The 23107-nt window shown below is 37.9% G+C and overlaps 1 protein-coding gene across 5 annotated transcripts in view; it reads left to right on the plus strand.

Moving 5' to 3' along the window:
- Herc2 (HECT and RLD domain containing E3 ubiquitin protein ligase 2) overlaps window positions 1–23107 on the plus strand; it is a 219812-nt gene that overhangs the window by 148690 nt on the left and 48015 nt on the right. For all 5 annotated transcript variants that reach the window (XM_074061872.1, XM_074061875.1, XM_074061877.1 and 2 more), the window contains exons 56-66: window positions 2363–2538; window positions 10770–10881; window positions 12773–12854; window positions 12959–13102; window positions 14618–14708; window positions 15004–15181; window positions 15364–15445; window positions 15602–15773; window positions 16554–16698; window positions 17673–17898; window positions 21509–21680. In XM_074061872.1, the coding sequence (XP_073917973.1) occupies window positions 2363–2538; window positions 10770–10881; window positions 12773–12854; window positions 12959–13102; window positions 14618–14708; window positions 15004–15181; window positions 15364–15445; window positions 15602–15773; window positions 16554–16698; window positions 17673–17898; window positions 21509–21680 (1580 nt within the window). The remainder of the gene's footprint in view (window positions 1–2362; window positions 2539–10769; window positions 10882–12772; window positions 12855–12958; window positions 13103–14617; window positions 14709–15003; window positions 15182–15363; window positions 15446–15601; window positions 15774–16553; window positions 16699–17672; window positions 17899–21508; window positions 21681–23107) is intronic.

Below are 23107 nucleotides of genomic sequence, written 5' to 3' on the forward strand. Positions count from 1 at the left end.
ATTAAATGAAGCTTGCCATTTCTTCTTCTTTTTGTTTGTTTTTTTCCTTTCAGTGCTGGGGGTCAAACCGGGGGTCTTGAGAATGCTAGGCAAGTACTCTACTACTGAACTACAGTCTCAGCTCTACTGTTCTCTTTGCTAGCTTTATTTTTTTTAATTGACAAATAATAATTGTATATATTTAAATGATATTTTATAAGTATTTTATTTTTGTAGTATGATACTTCATTACATGTATCATTGTGATCAAATCAGCCTAATTAATGTATTTGTCACCTCAAATATTTGTCATTTCTTTGTGGTGAGAATATTTAAAATCCTTTCTTTTGGCTAATTTGAAATATACAGTGCATTATTCATTATAGTCACTGTTCATTCTTGAATATCATTGAACTATTTTTTGATAAACTGATTAATTAATAATTAGTACCAATGCTGTCAATACCTTGCATTATAAATATGAAAGATAACATTGGTTTTTCTTTCTGAGAAGAAAATAATAGTGTGTTTTACTGTCAGTGTATAGCTAGGTAACTGAGTACACCTTATAGAGTATCTCAGTTATAGCTCAGAGTTGGTTAAATCAACTAATGTTATTCATAAGAGTTGTATTTGGCTTAACCCAAGAAATTTTCAGTTCAAAAGAATTATTCTGTAATGTTTGACATGTACAAAATAATGTAGATCATGTGTATAAGAATTGTAAAATATTGTGAGTAAATGGAAAACTCAAGACACATCCTCTTTCCCCACAGTCAACTAAAGAACCAGAACATAACATTCTTGTGGAGCTGGTGGGATCATCAGCATGGCCTTTTCTAATCAGATGGCTTGCTACAGGAATTCCATAATGTATAACCAAAAAAAAAAAATTTTTTTTTGAAACTTGCACGGGCCCATCACCAGCCTCCACATTTATTAACATTTTGCCAGTTATGTTCCATTCTTTCCCTCCCACTTCATTTCCCTCCCCCATCAGGTCCTATTCATGGTCTTATTTCAGTAACATGAACTTCAGTATTCATCTCTAACAAGGACTTACATCTCTTTCTCTCTCTTCCTTTAATATAACCCAACAATTACCTTTTAATATTATATAATATCCAGTCAGGGTTCCAGTTTTCTGAGTTATCCTATAAATGAATTGACTCTTGGTTTAAACAATGTGTGTATTTTGCACTACATTTAAATCTTAGCTGTCTTGGATTTTCCTTGTTAAAGAGGAAACAAACAAAACAAAACTAGGTCATTTTTTCCTGTAGCATTGTTTATATTCTAAACTTGGCTTTTACATCTCCATAGTGTTGTTCAATTACCTATTTCATGTGAAATAGGTACATCTTGTCCAGGTTAGACAATTAAAAGTAGTTGTTAGTGCTGTGTGCTTTCTGCTGCATTACTTTGTCCCCATGTAATGCAGGGATAAAGAGATAGAAAAATGTTCTAGGTGACATAGGAGCTATGACAATATTAATGTGGATATGATTTTTGAAAAAGTCCTTAATTCAGTGATATTTCGAAAGAACATAATCCCTATAATTTTCTTATGATAATCCCTGTGTGAAAAAGATTCATCATGTTGATAATTGTTTAAGTATGTTGTTATGGAGTTCTTTGTGCATTTGCTTTAATTCCTGTATATTCAGATACTTGTTATCTTTCAAAATTATGAGGGCTCTGTGACTATTTGACATTCAATTTCTTTTCATACACAGCACATCTTAGTTCAAAAGAAGGCTCTAAGAGAGAAAGGTTTGCCATTCAATTAGGATCTCATCCTCTTTAATCTTACTAAGAAAACTAGTAAGCTCAATCCTTGAGTAGACACAGTTAACGAGTTAATAACTATTCCTCTTCCTCCCCCATTCCCTCCCCTTCCTCCTCCTCCTCCTCCTCCTCTTCTTCTTCTTTCTTCTTTCTTTCTTTCCTCCTCCTCCCTCTTCCTCCTCCCTCTTCCTCCTCCCCTTCCTTCTTCTTTCCTCCTTCTTCCATGCCCTTGCTAGGTAGGCACTCTTACCAATTAAGCCACACCTCAGTCCTTTTGCTTTTAGTTTTTCAGATAGAGTCTCAAGATAACTTTGCTCCAGGCTGGCCTTGAACCACTGTCCTCCTACCTCTGTTCCCAAGTAGTTGAGATTATGGGTATGTATTACCATACCCAGCCTCAGTAACTTCTTTTGAAGGCAAACATTAGTTGTAACTACATTAACTTTGGTAATTCACTTGATATTTCCAGAATTTAAGAAAAGAAACTCTAACTTACCACATATACCACTTTTCACATATTTCTGATGTCTCTTCAACAAAAGTGCCTGATGTCTTTGAGTCTGAAAAATCTGTAGCTCATTGTTTTATCATCTAGTATCACAGGTACATTGAAATTGCAATAAAGCAGTGCAGAAGCTCAGGAATTGATTGTAAGATCCATGGCCTCGTTCTCCTGGGTCGGATCAGGGCAGAGGAGGAAGATCTGGCTGCAGTTCCTTTCCTGGCTTCAGATAATGAAGAAGAGGAAGATGACAAGGGCAGCAGTGGAAGGTGAGAGTCATTTGTGACTGGTGTTCACTTATCTTCTGTTGTATTCTAAAATTCTCACTCCTGAAATTAAATATTAGAGTATATCTCATAAAAGAATAGCTTCAAGACAGCAAGAATGATAAAATTTTAGTTGAGTTTCCAAAACTAATTTAATTTTTAAGAAAATAAATTGGCTGGGTGCCTATGACTCACGCCTGTAATCCTAGCTATTTAGGAGGCAGAGATCAGGAGGATCGTGGTTTGAAGCCAGCCCCAGGCAAATAGTTTGTGAGACCCTATCTCAAAAATACCCATCACAAAAAAGGGCTGGCAGAGTGGCTCAAGGTGAAGGCCCTGAATTCAAGTTCCAGTACTATCAAAAAAAAAAGAAAAAGAAAAAGAAAATAAATTGTAGGAATATATATATTTGGGAAAATATCACTAAAAGAATGAAAATAATATGATTAATTTTTTTACCTGAACTATCACTTACTGCTTTGTTATAATGTCCTTGTGGGGACTGGCAGCACAGCCAAGTGGTAGAGCATTTACCTAGCAAGTGCAAGGCCCTGAGTTCAATTTCCAGTACTACAAAAAAAGGGAAAATGTCTTTGTAGCTTTCCTTTTCATCTGTCTCTTAATATATTTTCCTGTGGAAATAGTTTGGTATGTTTTATAGCTTTTTTTGTTGTTAAGTATTTTTAAATTAACTTTAAATTTTATTTGTATTTTTACTATAGTAAAAAATGCACAACATAACTTTATAATTTCAACAATTTTAAGTGTGTGTTTCACTGGCATTAAGTACATTCACATTCTTGTGCAGCTGCCTTTAGAGTATCTATCATTCGTCTCCTGTATGTAATTTTGGAGTGTATCATCTTATGACTATATTCCTCACTTTGTATTAGTGCGGTGGTGATGACTATTATTGTATTTATGCATCCAACACATATTTATGGAGTACCACTGTTGGTCATTCCTGTGGTGAACATGTAGAATGAAACCAGACAAACTCACACACATCAGTGAGGTTACAGTTCTTGCTGCCTTGAGTGATTGGAAAATTGTCCCCAGACCATACTTACAGGAAGAGTCAGCATTTTTAAAGTAGAGTGGGCAGGAAGGGTGTACCTGGAATGGCAGCAGCGTATGCCAGCAGAGAAAGATAATCTGCCATTTGCTCGTTTATTTCAGGATACACTTGTGCAGTGGCTGCTTTTGGTCCCATTTACTGTCTCAGCAGCAAACAATGTAGGTAGTTGCTGTCCTTATAAGTTGTGTTTTCCTAGATAAATTGGCTGCATGTGAAACTGTTAAAAGGTATGCAGAATAAATTGCTATGTTTTCAACATTTCCAAGGCACTGTTGGATTGCTAGTGTCAAGGCCCTGTGGATGGGCAAGTTGCCAGTGCCGTCTGAACTCTGTTAGCCAAACACCCTTTATTCTGTCTTTCCAATATGTGACAGAAGGAGTCATAATAGTTCTGCCTGTACTTCTGTTAAGCACATTCTTAATCATGAATGGGCAGCAACCACAGTAATAGGTCAGATTATTCTTAGGGTCTGTGGTCTTGGCTTTGGTTTCTGTCCCATTTTGTTTCAAAACTTGTGCATTGAAGTTGAAAAGAAATGTATTATGACACTACTTTATCTACAATATATATATTGGGCTATATGTTATAATTCTGACTGGTCATGTCTACATATGTTAATTTAGTTGAAGAAAATACCAGTTTATTTAAATAAGGAAGTCAATGAGAATTTTTTTTTTTTCATCTGATACTGAGTCTCGCTACATAACTCAGTCTGACTTCAAACGCCTGACTCTCCTGCCTTGGCCTCTCAAGTGCATAAGCCACCAAACCTGGCTGAGCATTGGAATTTTTGAGTGAAAAAATTGCAGGTTATCATGTTCTCAGTTAACCTTTGAAATGAATTGAGCAAATATAATTAACATATGTACTATAGGTGTGAAATAACCATAAAATTTTGAGCTCACTTATTGATCAGAGTTTGCATAGTTGAATATATTAGTAAAAGAAAATCTAGATATTAGAATGTGGCTTTTTTTATTCCTGTAAGATGTCATTAACTAGCTAATCATTTCAGGATGAGTCAGTAGTTTAAGCAGTCTCGCAGGGCTGGCACCCATATTACGTGATGTGTCCACAGTGACTTATATTCAACTGACCTCCGTTCTGACTGGTTGATACTTATATGGTATCAGCCATTAAATATTCTAAATACTATTCCTGGTTTCCCAGCCATATTTTTGACTGACAGTGTGTTACAAGATATTTAAAATGTCATGTACATAACTTTGCACTCCTCTATCTGGTATCAAAGAAGGAATTTTTCTCAGATTTCAGAAAAAACTAAATTTTGATCCTTTAAATATTTATAAGTATATAACATTTTTTTTCTTCTCTGATTTTTTTGTTGTTTATTCATTTATTCATATGTGCAGACATTGTTTAAGCCATCTCTCACCCCTCATCACCCATCCCCTCCCTCTCCCCTCCACTCCCTTGCTTCCAGGCAGAACCTGTTCTGCCCTCTTCTCAAATTTGGTTGAAGAGAAAACATAAGAGATAATAAAAAACACATAGAATTTTTGCTACCTTGAGATAAAGATAGCTATACAGAGAGATTCCTAGCATTGCTTCCATGCACGTATGTATTACAACCTGAATTGGTTCATCTCTATCAGATCTCTTCACTACTTCCTGGTCACTTTCCCATAGTGGCCTCTGTCAGTTTAAGATTACTTTATTCACTCCTGTACAATGGGCACATCAAACACTTTCAAGTTTTAGGTTTCCTTCCCTTTCCCTATTCCTCCTGATTGTGTAATTCCCTTACTATGTGACCCATATCCAATTATATTACCTCATTTGTTCTAGTCTAAAGTCCACATATGAGGGAGAGCATATGATTTTTGACCTTCTGACCCTGGCTAACTTCACTTAAGATGATACTCTCCAGTTCCATCCATTTACTTTCCAATGACAAAATTTCATTCTTCTTTGTGGCTGAGTAAAATTCCATTGTGTGTAAATACCACATTTTCTTAATCCACTCATCATTAGTGGGGCATCTTGGCTGTTTCCATAACTTGGCTGTTGTGAATAGTGCTGCAATAAACATGGGTATGCAGGTGCCTTTGGAATAACCTGAGTCACATTCCTTCAGGTATATTCCTAGGAGTGGTATTCCTGGATCATATGACATATCTATGTTTAGTTTTTTAATTTTTTTCTTTTATTCATATGTGCATACAATGTTTGGGTCATTTCTCCACCCTTCCCCCCACCCCCTCCCTCTCAGCCCCTACCCCCTTGCTACAAGGCAGAAACTATTTTGCCCTTATCTCTAATTGTGTTGAAGAGAGAGTATAAGCAATAATAGGAAGGACCAAGGGTTTTTGCTAGTTGAGATAAGCATAGCTATACAGGGTGGAGGGAGGTGGGGGAGAAGTGACCCAAACATTGTATGCACATATGAATTAAAAAAAAAAAGGATAGCTATACAGGGAGTTGACTCACATTGCTTTCCTGTACATGTGTATTACCTTCTAAATTCTTCTATGTTTAGTTTTTTAAGAAGCCTCCATATTGTTTTCAAACTGGTTGTACTAGCTTACATTTCCCCCCAGCAGCGTATGAGGGTCCCTTTTTCTCCGCATACTCGCCAACATTTGTTGTTAGAGGTGTTTTTGATGATAACTATTCTAACAGGAGTGAGGTGGAATCTTAGTGTGGTTTTGGTTTGCATTTATTTTATAGCCAGGGATGGTGAGAATTTTTTTCATGTTTTTTGGCCATTTCAGTTTCTTCCTATGAAAAAGTTTGTTTTAGTTCAGTTGCTCACTTCTTTACTGGTTCATTGATTTGGGGGGAGTTTAGTTTTTTGAGTTCCCTGAATATTCTGATTGTCAGTCCTGTGTCTGATGTATAGCCAGTGAATATTTTCTCCCACTCTGTGGGTGGTCTCTTCAGTTTAGAGACCATTTCTTTTCTTGTGCAGAAGGTTCTGAAATTCATGTAGTCTCATTTGTCCATCCTTTCTCTTAATTGCTGGGCTGCTGGAGTTCTATTGGGGAAGTCCTTGCTTACACCTGTTGCTTCCAGAGTATTTCCTGCTCTTTCCTGTACTAACTTCAGAGTTTCAGGTCTGATATTAAGGTCCTTAATCCACTTTGAGTTGATACTAGTTCAGGGTGACAGGCATGGGTCCAGTTTCAGTTGTTTGCAGAAAGATAACCACTTTTCCCACCAACATTTGCTGAAGAGCCTGTCTATTCTCCATCGTATGTTTTTGGTGCCTTTGTAAAAAGTAAGGTGGGCATAGCTGTGCAAATTCATATCTGGGTCCTCTGTTCTGTTCCACTGGTCTTCATGTCTGTTTTTGTGCCAGTACCACACTGTTTTTATTGCTATTGCCTTGTTTGAAGTCAGGTATTGTGATACCTCCGGCATTGCTCTTTTTGCTGAGTATTGCCTTGGCTATGCATGGTCTCTTGTGTTTCCAAATGAACATTAGGGTAGATATTTCAATCTCTGTGATGAATGTCATTGGGATTTTGATGGGAATTGCATTGAATATGTAGTTTGCTTTTTATAGTACATCCATTTTTTACTATGTTGATTCTACCAATCCATGACACAGGAGATCTTTCCACCTTTTATAGTCTTCCTCAATCTTCAGGGAGTTTGTAGTTCTCCTTGTAGAGGTCATTCACATCCTTTGTTAAGTTTACTCCTAGGTATTTGATTTTTTTTTTGAGGCTATCATAAATGGAATTGTTTTCATATATTCTTTCTCACTTTGTTCATTGTTGCTGTATAAATCTAGTTTTAATGCATTATGATCAGATAGAATTCAAGGGATTATTTCTGCGTTCCTTAGTGTCATTTATCTTTGTTTTGTTGGGGTTAGGAACCTTGTATGCATTTTCTTCATTTCCCTCTGAATCCTGTATTAAATTTTTTTTGAGGAGAGTGGTTTCCATCCCTTCTTCTTCCCATCGCTCTACTTGGTATTGTGCAACTATGTTCTTGATAGGCTAGTTGGTGGTTTTAGTCACCTGCTTTCTTTTCCTTTGATTTAATTTTTGTCTTGTGGCTGTCTTGGTTGTTAGCTAGGTTGGTGTACTATTTCTGTCCCTGTCTGGAGGTGTAATTTAGCAATAACCAATTCACAGGTTCAATACCCAACCAGTTGTTTATATGTTATATAGAAGACCTCTTGGTGGTAATATCTATAGGCAGTGGGAGTTGGGGAGTTAATGTTTGTTAAGCTAGCTATAGAAATTTTGGGAGTTGATCGGGTGGCACTAAAAGGGGAGGCAGGAAATGGAGTGGGGGAAGTGATGCGGGGACTGCTGGGTTTTGTGGCCCTTGTGTGTGTTTGGGTATATTTCTGTTGTTGTAGTATTGGGTGCTTTTGTCAAGGATTGTAGTGGTTTTGGGTTATGTAATGTTGGTATAGTAGGTTGGTCAGGGGGTGATGAGTGCGTAGGAGGGAGGGGTAGTCTGGTAACTGGTTAGGGGAGAATGGGAGGGGAAGGTGAGGGCAGGGGGAGAGAGTGGGTGAGAAGGAGCAGAAAGAGTAGTTGGGAAGGAGAGCAATGGATTTTAGCACAGGAGAAGGAGGGAAAGTGAAGGGGGTGAGAGTAGGAATGAGAAGATGGTGATTGTAAAGTTGATTGTATAGAAAGAAAAAGAATGGGAATAAAAATAAAAAACCCACAATGAAAGAAACAAAAAGAACAATAGGGGGGAAAAAAACAATGAAAAAACCAGTTCATGAGCAATAGAATTTCAATCTTAGTTTGAGTTCTGGAGTTACTCTTCTGGCATCCAGTCCTGGTATTGGCATATAAGCAGAAGCTCTGATGTGTTCTCACCAGGTGGTTGGCTTGTGAGTAGTGTTTGTTCTTCTGTCTACCAGTTTAATTGAAATTGTGAGTTGTGGTAGATTTGCCAGATCATGCAGGATGGTTGGAGCTATTGTGTGTTATCCTTTAACTGCAGCTGTTTGGTCAGCTCCTCCTCTAACTAGGTGAGGCAGTTCAAGTTTGAATGCTCTGTGATCCACTACCTGCCCTGCTTTGGAGGTGGCTTATTTTACTGTGTTTGTTTACTGAGAGTTCAGCAGTGGGGTTTTATTTCTTTGCCCTGCCCCCTTTCTCTGGGGCAGGTTGTGTTCCAGCCACCCCCTCTGTTGTCCGTGTTTTATTGCAGTTCGCTGTTTGTTTTTCAGTGTAGCGGGGCGGTTCGGTTTTGGATGCTGCTCTCTGGCTCAGGAGATCATTTCTGTGATCCACTGTCTGCCCTGCTTCAGGGAGTGGCTTATTACCTGTCCACTCTCAGTCTTCACTGCCTTTCCTGTGTTTATTTACTGATAGTTCAGTGCCGAAATTAGATCCCTGCTCCTCCCCCTTTCTCTGGGGTAGGTTCCCCATTCCACCCCTCTACTGTTCATGTTTAATTACAGTTTGCTGTTTGTCATTCAGTTTTGTTAGGGGTTGGGGGGGAATCAGTCTGCCCAGGGGCTGTGCTGGTTTATGTTCCCAGGGGTGGATAGGGGATTCCAGTGTGGTGTGTGGTGCTCACCTGTTTGTTCTGTCAGTTGACGTACAAGCAGGTTTGGAACTGGTAGCGGTGGCAGCAGCTGCTGCGAGAAATGGTGCCAAATTTTCTCAGTGTAATGTGGCATGGGGAGGCTTTCCATGGGCTAGGGATTCAGGATGTCAAAAGTTTGATTCTGGTTGATCCTTTATTTTTGCTTAATCGAGGAAAGAGAAGAGAAAGAAAGAAAAAAGAAAAAGAAAAAAAAATTTCCATTGGGGAGGACGGTTTCCCCAGGGCTGTACCTGCCTTGTTGGCTGTGCAGTGGGTTGCAGCTATTAGGTGCAATTAAAGGCTGATTTGAAGGTCAGTCTTTGAATTTTTTCCTGCACCTTGTGTGACGACAGTTATTATTTTGGGTAGAAGCAGTCAGAATTACCCAAGTGTAGCTCCAGCATCTCAAGGAGGTTTTTGGTATCTCAGAGTTTAGACTTCCTGCTTCCGTAGCCTAGACACCATCTTGGGTCTCAGTATGTAACATGTTAAAACAAAACAAAACAAAAAGATCTTACCTACCTAGAGCCTGGATTCTTAAACTCTCTTCTATCTAGTTTTTTTTTTTTTTTTTCAACTTTACAAATCTTTTTTTTTTTATTCATATGTGCATACAATGCTTGGGTCATTTCCCCCCCCTGCCCCCACCTCCTCCCTTACCACCCACTCTGCCCCCACCCTCTCCCCCCCACCCCCTCGATACCCAGCAGAAACTATTTTGCCCTTATCTCTAATTTCTTGTATCTAGTTTTAAAAAACACATTGAAAACAAGTAAAAAGCCAAAAATTTCAAACATAAGCACCTGTCATCAAAGTATCAACCAAGAAAATCTAGCTGTGCTGTGCACTGTATGGTTTCATCAAGTTCAAGACTTGGAGTGATCTGGCTGTAGTTTATTGAACTTCCAATCTAGTAAGGACAATTCAGGAAATAGGACCAAAAATGTGGGTAACAACTGTGCAAGCCATCCAGGAGCAACAACAGGCCAGGGCCTCCAAACTAACTGGTCAGCAGTCAGGGTTCTGGTCAGTGTTATGGGCAGAGGGTGTAAAGGAAGAAAGTAGCATTTTGCTTTAACACATATGTCTGTTAGAAGGCCTCCAAGATCATACATCCACACCTGTTATATTCTTTCTTTGAAGAATAAAATGACCAAACACATGCCCATGTTTAGGAAAAAAAAAAAAAACATTACTAAAAGGCCAATCCCAGTGGTGGCCCCATGAACATTTCCCCAGTGGGTCTATAGTTTCATTGGTTGTAGCTGTGCATCCTGGTGATAGGTAGGATTTGTTCTAACTTATCAAAAGAGTTGTTATGTTCAACTTGGTTGTTTAAGAAGAAAGAGAATGCATAGTGTATTGTAGAAAGCTCTCCACCAAAAATAAAAGACTAAAATTAAATTCTGATATTCAAAGGTAGCATGCTAGTTTCTAGAAATTTTAATCCTTTGAAACACTTACTTGTGTATATACACACTTGAGGTGTACATTAAAATAAATCTTTAAATAAGTGTTTTTGACAGTAACCAGCAAGCTCTGAGTTCTTGAGGTTGTTCTTTTATTTTTAACATGTTTTATGTTGAGTAACCTCTATTTCTGTCTGTTTTCTCTTTTCATTAGCCTTATTAGAAAGAAGACTGCAGGGCTAGAATCAGCAGCTACAATCAGAACCAAAGTGTTCGTGTGGGGCCTGAATGATAAGGACCAGCTGGGTGGGCTCAAAGGCTCTAAGGTATTTCCCCTGCAAGCTAAAGCAACGCCTTCCCTGCTACCCTGTCACTGAGGAGGATGCTTGCTTGTGCTTTTGTCCACGAGAGTCATAGCAGCCACCAGACTCTTTAAAGTTTTCAATAATAGTTTTACCTTCTATTTGTGGGCTGTTTAAAAACTAACTTTTTTCAAAAATAATTGTTGACATGAACTAGACATTGTCAAATTTAGTTTCTGAGAAGACTCTGTGTAGGAAAAAACATTGATATAAGTGTAGTACCAGTGGTGGTTCCTAGGGACATTTTCCCCGTACCTCTAACAGTTCCTCTTTTGTTCCTTGGACAGTAGTGTGCCTTAACTATAGTTGTATTATTGTTATCCAATAAACTAGAAATAATCTTGTGAAAAGATTTGACAAGTGAATAGATGAAAGTTGAACACCATAACTATATTAATCTTGCATTCAATGTAATAAATATTTTTGCTTACCTTGAACAAAATAATGTGTAAAAATGCTCTAGTGACATGAAGGTGAGTAAGATGTGATTTCTGCTCTTTCGATACTTTGTGCCTAAGATATTTCTGTGTGAAATAGCTCCTGTAGAGAGAGAATGCTTTGGAAGCACAGAGGAAAAATAAACAAAGCAAAATACATGCATATGCCATCTTTGAGAGCCTTGTGGATAAAGACCCTCATGTTCTCACTCACCTTGTTAATAAAAAGTGTATCACAGCTTTTGTGCTCAGGGCATCCTTAATGCCATAAGTAGTTGGGTGATAGGTTAAAACAGTAAATATAACAAATGATACATTTGAATTAGTGTTGGATTTAGTGTATCTTATACCACTCAGTGTGTCTTGTCTGAGAGGCCCCAAATTCTCCAAATTTCAGTACTTTTAGACAGTTTCTCCCTTTAAATAAATGAGTGTCTTCTTTTTAGCATTCTATGAAACATCATCCATCCTAACTCCAGTCATTAACTGCACTGTCAAGAAGCTGAGAAAATTTGAACTCATTATTTGAACTCGTTCCCCTTTCATACCCCACCTAACATTTATTTGAGCAGCCTTGAATTACATTTTTTTTAAGGTCTCTGACCTCCATTTTGAAGTGGACAGGGGCAGTAAGCTCCAGGTGTCTCAGCTGTGTTATGATAGAGCTGTCCAGAGGTTCCTGAGGCATGGTCACTGTTCGGAGCTGGGACCCTTGCTGTCAAATGTAGAACTTTCACATGAAGGATAGAGTCAGGACTCCACAGTTGTTTTTGTTGTTTGAGACAGGATCTCATTATGTAGCCCAGATTGACCCTCCTGAGTGCTGCGATTATAGGTGTGTGTGCGCCACATGCCCAGTTTAGGGCTCCATAGTTGTAATGAAATCCTTTCTTCTACTGCAGTAGCAACTGAGAGTTTCTGAGATGTGGAATTGTGAAAGATGTCTTAAACAAAGGACTCCAAGGATTTTTAATTAATTCATAACCATCTACAATGTAAAACAGAAGCATATAATTTCTTAGAGATGTCAGAGTCAGAAGCAAGCAGAATGAACAAGGACATGATTTGATGTAGTTTGCTGATGTTTCTTTTTATCTTTACAGCATATTTATTTTATTTTTAATCTTTTATTATGGAAATGTTCAAATGTACCTAATGGAAAGATTAGGGTTGTGATCCCTTATGTTCCTGGTACCAACTTCAGCATTTACCAACAACTGGCTGCATTTTGGTCTTTATTTTCTATCCAATTCTCAGATATAGTTCATTAAGTAGATACAAATATATGCTTCCATCCTTAAAATACTTCAGAGAGATACACTAATGTAACCACACAAATTAACAGCAATTCCTTATATCATGTAGTAGGATTAAGTAAATTTTAAAAGTATAAATAAATTACCTGTTTCCTTTTGTAGATAAAGGTCCCTTCATTCTCTGAGACTCTGTCTGCTTTGAATGTGGTACAGGTGGCTGGTGGTTCTAAAAGTTTGTTTGCAGGTATGATTAGTCTAATATTTACAAAATTTAAATTATACTTAGCACATATAAATAGTTTTTAGGTTTTGTAAAACAGATCTTTTCCTGGCTTTCATTACTTGCAGTGACTGTGGAAGGAAAGGTGTATGCTTGTGGAGAAGCCACGAATGGCCGGTTGGGGCTGGGCATGTCTAGTGGGACAGTCCCCATCCCACGGCAGATCACTGCCCTCAGCAGCTATGTGGTCAAGAAGGTGGCAGTTCACTCAGGTACAAGTCCAGCTTCAGCACTAATGTATGCCATAAGCTGTCCTTCCCTTTAGAAATTTACCATAATGGGTCCTTGCATTATTTTTCAGGTTTTTAAATAAGAGGAAACATTGAATAAATGTAAATCTCTGGGTCGTCTGTGGTCTAGAATTTAGTTGATGCTACTAAATGAAGATTTTTGGAGACCGGCATTGTTGGTGCTTCAGATGTGCTGGTGTACTTCTTAAAGGATGGGGTGTTCAGTGTTTGGAGCCATTGTCTCAGGCCCAAGATATCCATGAAATCATACTATTTTGTGCTAATTAAGTGTTATTTTTCTGAGGAAAGAGTCTATGACTTTCATCAAATTCCCAAAAGTGTCTGTGAAACCTCAGTGATGTGAAAGATTGTGTGTGTATGTGTGTGTGTATCCTTAATTTAGGTTCAATTTATTGAATGTTATTTTGAAGTACTGTACTAGGCCTTTGAGGAATGAAACTGAATTAAATACAAAGCTCAGTTCATACTTGACAGTAGCTTAAGCAAGAAAAAGTTTTACTTTTCTCCCCTGTAAAAATCTAGGCATATGGTCTGGTCCCATCCATGTATCCTCTGTGTTTGTGAGGGGCACTAGTTCTTTCAGTCCAACTCTTTGGGAAGTAAGCTCTGCTGCTCTAGTCCTTAGGTCTAGGGTCCAGGTAGTACTGGAGGGAGTGTCTTACAAACTATGTAGCCGACTCTCAAAACCCTCTTGTGGGCAAGGAGCACTAGGAAGTATGGTTGCTGGCTGAGCATATTGTTGTGACACTACAGGGATTCCGTTGATAAGGAAGAGGGGAAAATGAATGTTGGGCACTAGGAGACCCATTTGCTACACTGCCCTTAGAGCCTAGAAGCTGTCTAGGACTTGGTGGTATAATCAGAGGTCATGCCTGTAATTTTGAGGCAGGGTGTGTGGACTGGGAGAGTATTCCATGATAGGGAAAGAGCTTGAATTGATGCGCTTTGGAAATAAATATAATGTTTTAATTGCCAATCATGCTACTTTGACTTAAATCCGCTATTGAGGTGCATTGCTCAAAGCTTTAATTGCCATTCTGTTTAACAATTTGTCCAATTACAAATGTGTTTTAAAATTGTTTCATATAAATTTTGATCCTTTACATTTAAAATAGCCAGAACCCCATTAATAATCACTATTACTTTGTCCCTTTGCAAGTAAAATTATTTTAACATTTTGTAATTTACTAATTTATTTTGTATATATGCCACCTGGAGAATTTTTATAGTAGCTTATATGTTGTTGGTCCTGTTTACTAATTTATTCAGTACACCAACACGAATTCATGCTACATGTAAAGAAAAATGGGTAGTTATACTTGTGAATTTTTTTTTTTTTGTGGTACTGGAGGTTGAACTCAGAGCCTCATGCTTGTTGGGCCGGCCCTCTACCACTTGAGTCACACCACCTGCCTCCTACTAGTGAATTTTTTGCACACTGCACTTTGTCAACCTAAGCCTGTGTGAATTTTACAGGTGGACGGCATGCTACGGCCTTAACTGTGGATGGGAAAGTGTTTTCATGGGGTGAAGGTGATGATGGAAAGCTTGGACACTTCAGCAGAATGTAAGAATATTTACTTCAGTCTTACTTGTTAATAAGAAATGGTTACTACTAATAAGAGTGAATGTCTTTTCATAGTTTTGCAGAAAATTAAAATATAGGTTATTATAGAAATAGATCTTAAAAAATTTTTTTTAACATGGTTAGATATGATTTGGCTTCACATTCTATTTTTTTAAAGGTTTGATGGCTAAATTGATTTGTAAATCTTGTGTTGACTAAAGATGGTATAACTGTCTTCTCCTTTTTTGAAAAAGCATGGATTGATTGTAGATTGTGTACTTTAATCTTGTTTTAGGAACTGTGACAAGCCAAGGCTGATAGAGGCCCTGAAAACCAAGCGCATCCGGGACATTGCTTGTGGGAGCTCACACAGTGCAGCCCTCACATCGAGCGGGGAACTGTACACATGGGGCCTTGGAGAGTATGGCCGGTTGGGACATGGGGATAATACGACTCAGTTGAAGCCCAAAATGGTGATTAAACACATTTTTAAAGCTTAGAAAGCTTATCATCTGATGATTTCAAGAGAAGATAAGCCTCAAGTTTAGGAAAATTCATTAAGATATGGGCAGTATTGCTTTTAACTTGTAGAAAAATTTCCCTTGCTTTCTCAGTGCTCATGATTAATTCTGTCTTTAAATTTGTAACTGAGTAGGTAAAAGTCCTTCTTGGCCACAGAGTAATCCAGGTTGCGTGTGGAAGCAGAGATGCACAGACATTGGCTCTGACTGATGAAGGTGAGTGCCTGTCAGGATTCTTAAGTTCCTGGGTGGGTAGGAATGTTATGAAGTGCTGGCCTATTCTTAAGTTCCTGGGTGGGTAGGAATGTTGTGAAGTGCTGGCCTAAAGTATACACGTGTGTGTGTGTGTTTTGTTTTTTTTTTTTAAACTAGGTTTGGTATTTTCCTGGGGTGATGGTGACTTTGGAAAATTGGGCCGGGGAGGAAGTGAAGGCTGTAACATTCCTCAGAACATTGAGAGATTAAATGGCCAGGGAGTATGCCAGATCGAGTGTGGAGCTCAGTTCTCTTTGGCACTTACCAAGTCAGGAGTGGTGTGGACATGGTATGTCAACTTCCTTACTATCTCTAAAGTGTTTGTGCTTTTGCAAGGCATGTCAGGGGAGCATTGGCCTCAACCCATCCCTACCCTTGGCTGCTTATAAATTGTCTTTTTTTACTCATCCAGGTAACTTTGATTTTTGTTTATGTGGAATTGGGAATAGTGACAATATTTCAAGAAGAAACTTCCCATTATAAATGGTTCATTTTAGAAAGAAATCTAGAGAAATTTTAGGCCACTTGCTTTTCCTGTTTGGGTGAGGCTTATATAAAGGGTTTCTTCTGCTTTCTTACTATAATGGAAGCCTAATAATAAAATGAGAACAAAACAGACTTTTGTATTCCTTTCATCATGAAAAAAATTTGTGTATGTTTCTTGTGAAAGTTAATTTTATCAAATTGCAAAGGATTAGGTGCCCAGACAGACCTTGGGGTGGTGTGTCAGATCTTCCTGCCAATGTCTTAATCAGAGGCCATTTTGTACCAGATAATGTGTTGGAGGGAAGTTTGCAGTTTTGTCTTGTTTTCAGTCTCTGAATATAAAAATCTGCAATTGTAACATAAATGTTATAAACTCATATTACAGTATTAAGGCTCTTATAGCCAAATTAATGAATTAATTTAATAGTGTACGTTTTTAAAATTAAGGTTAAAGATCTTGGGTGCTATGTGTGATGTTATCACTCAGTTGGCTCTAAGAGATATAGGCAGTGAGTTATTTTCTTGTATAGCATTGGCAGACTGTAATCATATAGTAATACTCACACTGTTGCCTTCCTCCCAGGGGAAAAGGAGATTACTTCAGGCTGGGCCATGGCTCTGATGTGCATGTGCGGAAGCCACAAGTGGTGGAAGGGCTGAGGGGGAAGAAGATCGTGCATGTGGCTGTTGGGGCTCTACATTGCCTGGCAGTCACAGACTCAGGGCAGGTAAGACTGTAAATGGTCTGGGGGTGATGTGCCCTCCTGAAGTAACAGTCACAGCATTGCCCTTGTCTTGTCAGCACTGTAACCCTCAGGCCAGGTGTGGTGGTACATACTTGTAATCCCAGCACAAGAAAGCTGAGGCAGAAGGATGGCAAGTTCTAGGCCAGCCTGGACTATGTTCTAAGATCTTGTCTCCAAAAAAAAAAAACCAAAAACCAAGCAAAAAACCTATAATCCTTTGTGGCATAACATGAGTCTCACTACTTGAGGAGCCATGAGGGAGATCTGCCTGATCACTAGCACAGGATGTAGGGGGCCCTTAGGAAATACCCTTTCTACTCTAAAGCCCATGTGGAAATGTAAAAATTATTACTAAAGATGCTTTTACTGCTAGCTCTTAGTAGTAGTATCTTACCTAGGAGAATTTTTACAATGGGGAAGATACATGCTTCATTTCAGAAATAAAAATAGTATCTGATAAGTACTACCCATTCTATTGCTTTGAGAGGAATTAGTCATTTCTGACTCGTGGGTGTCATATTTTTAAAATTTACTTATGAAAATAAAATTAGCATACTTTTTAAAATCAGAAATGAATTATACTCTGTAATTCTATAAAACCAAAAAGCAAATTACTTGAAAAATGAGCATGTGGGTTTTTTTGTCTACTACAAAATATAGGAAAAAATTAATTACTGCCCTTAGCTGAAGAGGGGATCTGCATCTTTTAACAAAACAGTAGATTAATTATTTGGATTAGTAGTAAGTAAATAGGCATTTATAGTTGTTGGCAAGCATTTTTATGGTTAAATTTTTCTAAGAATTATAGTGTTCATGTGCCTTTTTGTACGATTTTACCTTTAAGGGCCTGTTTTTTTCAAGTGCTATAGCATATACTTTAAGTGTTTTCAAGTAAGTTTAAAGAAAATTATCTGAGATGTTAAAAAATGTAAGTTTGGGTTTTTTCCCCCACTCAGGTATATGCTTGGGGTGATAATGACCATGGCCAGCAGGGCAATGGCACAACCACAGTAAACAGAAAGCCCACTCTTGTACAAGGGTTGGAAGGCCAGAAGATCACACGGGTGGCTTGCGGGTCATCGCACAGTGTGGCCTGGACGACAGTGGATGTGGCCACACCTTCCGTCCATGAGCCCGTCCTCTTCCAGACTGCGAGAGACCCTTTGGGTGCCTCTTATTTAGGTAACACAGATTTGTATGTTCTCCGAGTCCTTCAATAGGATATAGCAATGCTATAGATTTGTTTAATAGTGCTGACAGATTGGAGGTTTTCGTGCTGTGTTAACTACATTATGAACCTATAGACACAGAGGAGCTACAGTGCACTCTTGTGTTGATCATGCATCTCTCCAAGTGTCACCCCAAGGATGATGAATATGTGCACCTTTAGCGCTCCCTTCCCAAGTGAGTATGTTTTTCATGTTGTTGCCCATGGACATCAGACTGCAGGTTCTTCAGCCTTTCGATGAGGAATTGTACTGTTGGTTCTCTCAGGGCTTTCTAGCCCTGGGCTTGGACTGCAAGTTGCTGTCTCTCCTCATGAAGCTTCTGGCTTTTTGGACTAAGCAGCTGCTGGCTGTCTTGGCTCTTCAACCTACAGATGGCCATTGTGGGATTTTCAATCTCGGATCTTGTGAATCGAGCTGATAAATCCCCTCCTACAATTATGTATTCTATTGATGCTTAGAGAACCTTGATTAATACACGTAATTATTTTGAGGTTCATCTATATTGTATATCATTTGTACATTCTTTTATTATTATTTAAAAGTATTTCATTTACTAGTATATTCCAGTTTGTTATCCATTTGCCTGTTTTGCCTGTTGGACATTTGGGTTGTTTTCAGTTTGTGACTATACAAAATGTCACTAATGAACATTTGCACGCTTGTAGTACTGAGGTTTGAACTCAGGGTCTTGCTCTCGCTAGGCAGGCACTATACCATTTGAGCTACAGCTCCATCCTGCACACAAGTCTTTATATGGCATTTGTCTTGGTTAAATTCCTAGGAGAGGAGTTGTTAGCTCATATGGTTAGGTGTATGTTTTGCTCCTTAAGATACCTACAAACTGTTATGTAAAGTGATTAATTCAGCTCTATGACATTTATTTTATTTTAGTCATTCTAACAGGTGTGTAGTGGTATCATTTTTTGTCTTAATTTTAATTTCCCTAATGACTAATGATATTTGAGCACTTTGCTTATTTGCTGTTCAAATACCTTTTATTGGTGCATTCATGTTCAAATCTTTTGCCCATATTTAAAATTAGTTTGGTTGTTTTCTTGAGTTGAGGGTTCTTTAGTATATTTCAGATGAGTCATTTATCAAATACATAATTTGCAGGTATTTTCCTATTCTTGTCTTTCCATTTTCTTCACAGTTTAATATTAAAAATCAGAAGTTTTAAATATTGATGAATTCTAGTTTATAAATTTTTTTCTTTTACACATCATATTTTTGGTGTCTTGTCTAAAAAACCTTTGTCTAACTCAAAATCATAATGATTTTCTTCCTTTGTGTTTTTATAGAAGTCTTAAAGTGTTGGGTATTTGGGTCTATCTCAGTCTTGAATTAAATTTTATGTGTGGTGTAGTGTGCAGTTTAGCTTAGATTAATTTTTGCATGTGGGTATCCAGTTATTTCAATTACAGATGTAAAAAAACAAACTAACAAACAAAAACTGTCCTTTCTCTGCTGAATTACTTTTGTGCCTTTGTCAGAAATTAGTTGTCTATATGGGTGGATCTAGTTCTGGATTCTTGATTTTGTTTCGTTGATTTATTTGTATATTTTGATGCCAATACCACATTGTCTTGATTACTATAGCTTTATGAAAGACTTGAACTCAGGTTGTGGTTGTTCTTTAGTTTTATCTTTTTTTTTCAAATATGTTTGGGCTATTTTAGGCCCTTTGCATTTCCATATAACTTACAGGAGAGCTTGTTGGTGTTTATAAAATTACCTGCTTATGTTTTCCCTCATATATAGAAGTGAGACCTATAAGTTAAATGCATATGTAGATACATATATGGTCATATATATGTGTGTGTGTATATATGTATATATATATGCATACATACATACATATAGTGAGAGAGAGAGAACAAAATTGTATTAGTGAGTCTGAGATGACTGCAGGAGGCAGGAGAGGGAAAGAAACTTTTAGAGAATGAAGAATACTGAAATACCCCTTCTATATATGAATATGATATAATGTACTACATTGTAAGTTGTTGAAGATTAGGGGAGCATGATGATAAACAATAAGTAATGGGGTCGTAATTTGATTAAAGGACAATGTATATAGGCCTGAAGTACCAAGGTGATACTCCCTTGGACTATCAATAACCTTAAAAAAACATGAAGGACAGAAGGGTAAAGTAGGTCTTTTTTGGGCGCGGGTACCAGTGGGAGGTAGGTGGGCATAAACAAAGGGTTAATGAGGGTAAATATGATGGATATATTATGTATTCATATATAAAAATAGAATAATGAAACCTGTTAAGATTGTTCTAAGAAGGAGAGGAGCAAGAAAGAGGAAAAACATGGAGGGTGTAAATCTAACTAAGATATATTGTAACTACACATGTAAATATCACAGTGTATTCCCCTGTACAAATATTATATGCTAATAAATTTTTTAAAGTTGCTTGCTTAGCTTTGTGATCAGGATTGCATTAAATTGATAAGTCAGTTTGGGAAGGGTAGACTTTTTTCTTCTTTTTGGTTGTTTGAACTCAGGGCTTCATGCTACTAGGCAGGTGCTGTTACCACTTGAGCCACTCCACCAGCCTTTTTTTTTTTAATACAATACTGAATTGTCTAGCTCATGAGTGTCATGTTTCTCCCACTCTGGGAGACTACGTGGCCCTGCCTGGCCCCCATTTCTCTACTGAAACTCTGCCTAGAAACTCTCAGGGCAGTGAGCTGGATGTGTCTGAAAAAACTGCTTCATGGTGAATATTTTCATTCTTCATTGTTTTGGAGTATGTTTTTTCTTTTTCTTTTTTGTCTTGCATTTCAAAAATAAGTAAATACATGTAGTTGTTATTTTATAGCTCTTATGAAGTAACATAGACTGTTGTAAATGCATTTTTAAAAAAATGCTTATGGCTGAGTGCTGGGGGCTCATGCATGTAATTCTACCTACATGGAAGGGTAAAATCGTGGTTTAAGGCCAGCATGGGCAAACAGTTTTGCTAGACCCCATCTCAACCAATGCCATAGCTGGTTGCTATGGCATGTGCCTCCCATCCCAAGCTATGTTGTTGGCTGAGATGTGGAGGATCGAGGTTTCAGGCCAGCCGGGGCAAAATGTTTGCGAGACTCCATCTCAGTGGAAAAAAAACTGGGCATGACGACACTTCCTGTTATCCCAGCTGTGGTGGAAAGTGTAAAATAGGAGGATCACAGTCCAGGCCAGCCTGGGCAAAAACTGAGAACCTCTCTCCAAAATAACCAGTGCAAAAAAGGCCAGAGGCATGCTCAAGTGGTAGAGGCCTAATTAGCAAGTGTAAGGGCCTGAGTTCAAACCCCAGTACCACCAAAAAAAAAAGTGTTCACAGCTTTTTTTCAGTTTTAATCAACCTTTGCTAAAAATAGGTTTTTTTTACAGAAGTTTTTTTTTTTTTTTTGCCCTGAAAGACTGTTACTGAGCCTAATACATACTCTATGAAATAACAAAATGGAGGTTGTGATTTGTTTTGGAACTAATCTAGAGGGTTCCTTGTAGAAATAGAGCAAACCATGTTCTTAAAAACAGAACCCAGATTTTAATTTTCCTATTTTAGGTGTGCCTTCAGATGGTGATTCTTCTGCTACCAGTAACAAAATTAGTGGTTTAAATAATTCTAAGCCAAATCGCCCTTCTCTTGCAAAGATTCTTCTGTCATTGGATGGAAATCTGGCCAAACAGCAGGCCTTATCACATATCCTGACAGCACTGCAAATCATGTATGCCAGGTAAGTTTGTGTGATAATTTTTGAAACACTACCATTATGGTTTTTTTGTGGTTCTGTAGTATTTTGAATGACCAGGTGTGTCTAAGGATGCTGTGTTATTGTTTATAAGTACTGTGAGTTGCAAGTCACATATCCTTTAACGGTGATTGATGGTATCTTTGTGCTTTTTTACTGGGTGTGAAATATGAATCAGAAAACCCAGTTAAAGAACATTTTCATATTCTTTTTTTTGTCACTAAGCATTAATATTTTGGGTAGACAGGAAGAATTAGTTGGTGCTAATTTATAGTGATATTTTACAAGTTGTCCTTTTCACATACTTGCTTTTGCAATATTTTGCCACTGTTGTCTCACAGCCTGTGTTAGTCAACTTTCCATCACTGTAACAAAATGCCTGAGATAGTCACTTGTAAAGGAAAAGATTTATTTTGATTGGCAGTTTTGAAGTCCTAGCCCATGATTAGTTAACACCATTACTTTGGGTCTGTGACAATATTCTTGGCAAAAGAAAACAATTCACTTTATTACCAGGGATTGAAGAAAGAGAGAGAAGAAGGGTCAAGTACCCACAATCTCCTTCAGGGACCTAAATACCTGCCATTAGACCCCATCTTTTTAAAAACATATTTTATTAGTGTATAATAGTTGTATAGGAAGTTTTGCTGTGACATTTCCATATATGCCTAGCAATGTACCTTGGTTAGGTTCATCCCCACCATCATTCTCATTCTCCCTCATCTCTCTGCCCCTACTTAAAATGATTGTGACGGGTTTTGGTGTTCTGTCTTCATACTTGTATATAAAGTACATTGACAATATGCACCTTTCTCCTCCCATTACTACCTTTTCCCTAATAGGACCTGTTTTACATTCCTTTCCTTCATTTTTTAAGTTATGTTCATTGTTCAAAGGGTAGACTCCATCTTTTAAAGGTTTTACCACATCCCAGTAGTACCACCAAGGGGAACAAGCCCTTCAACATATGGGACATTTAAGACCTAAACTATAGCACAGCCTAAATGAATTATCTATCTATTAATCTATCATGGATATGGATCTGATAGATATGCTTACGTAGGAACATTAATTCTAGAACAAAGCCCAAGGCAGTCAAAGAGGACATTTAGTGTTTGCTGCTTAATATGTGGTAGGCTTTCATTAATGCCAAATTACCTGATGTTCAATTATCTGGTCTCCAGGCTTTTAACAAACATCATTACCCAAAAGAGGTTCTTAGGGTAAGCCAGAAGCTCATTCTGGTCTAGTTTTTACATTGGGAAGTCTTTCACTTGTCATTTCTGTGGTTACTCAAATGCAGTCATTCATCCATTGCTTAATAATGAGGTTACATTCTGAAAAATGCATTGTGTTTATGTTGTAAGGGATGTGGTTATGCAAATTTAAACAGGCTACAACAGTAGGTGATA

This window comes from Castor canadensis, chromosome 19 (assembly GCF_047511655.1).
Source record: "Castor canadensis chromosome 19, mCasCan1.hap1v2, whole genome shotgun sequence".
NCBI classification, from domain to species: Eukaryota; Metazoa; Chordata; class Mammalia; order Rodentia; family Castoridae; genus Castor; species Castor canadensis.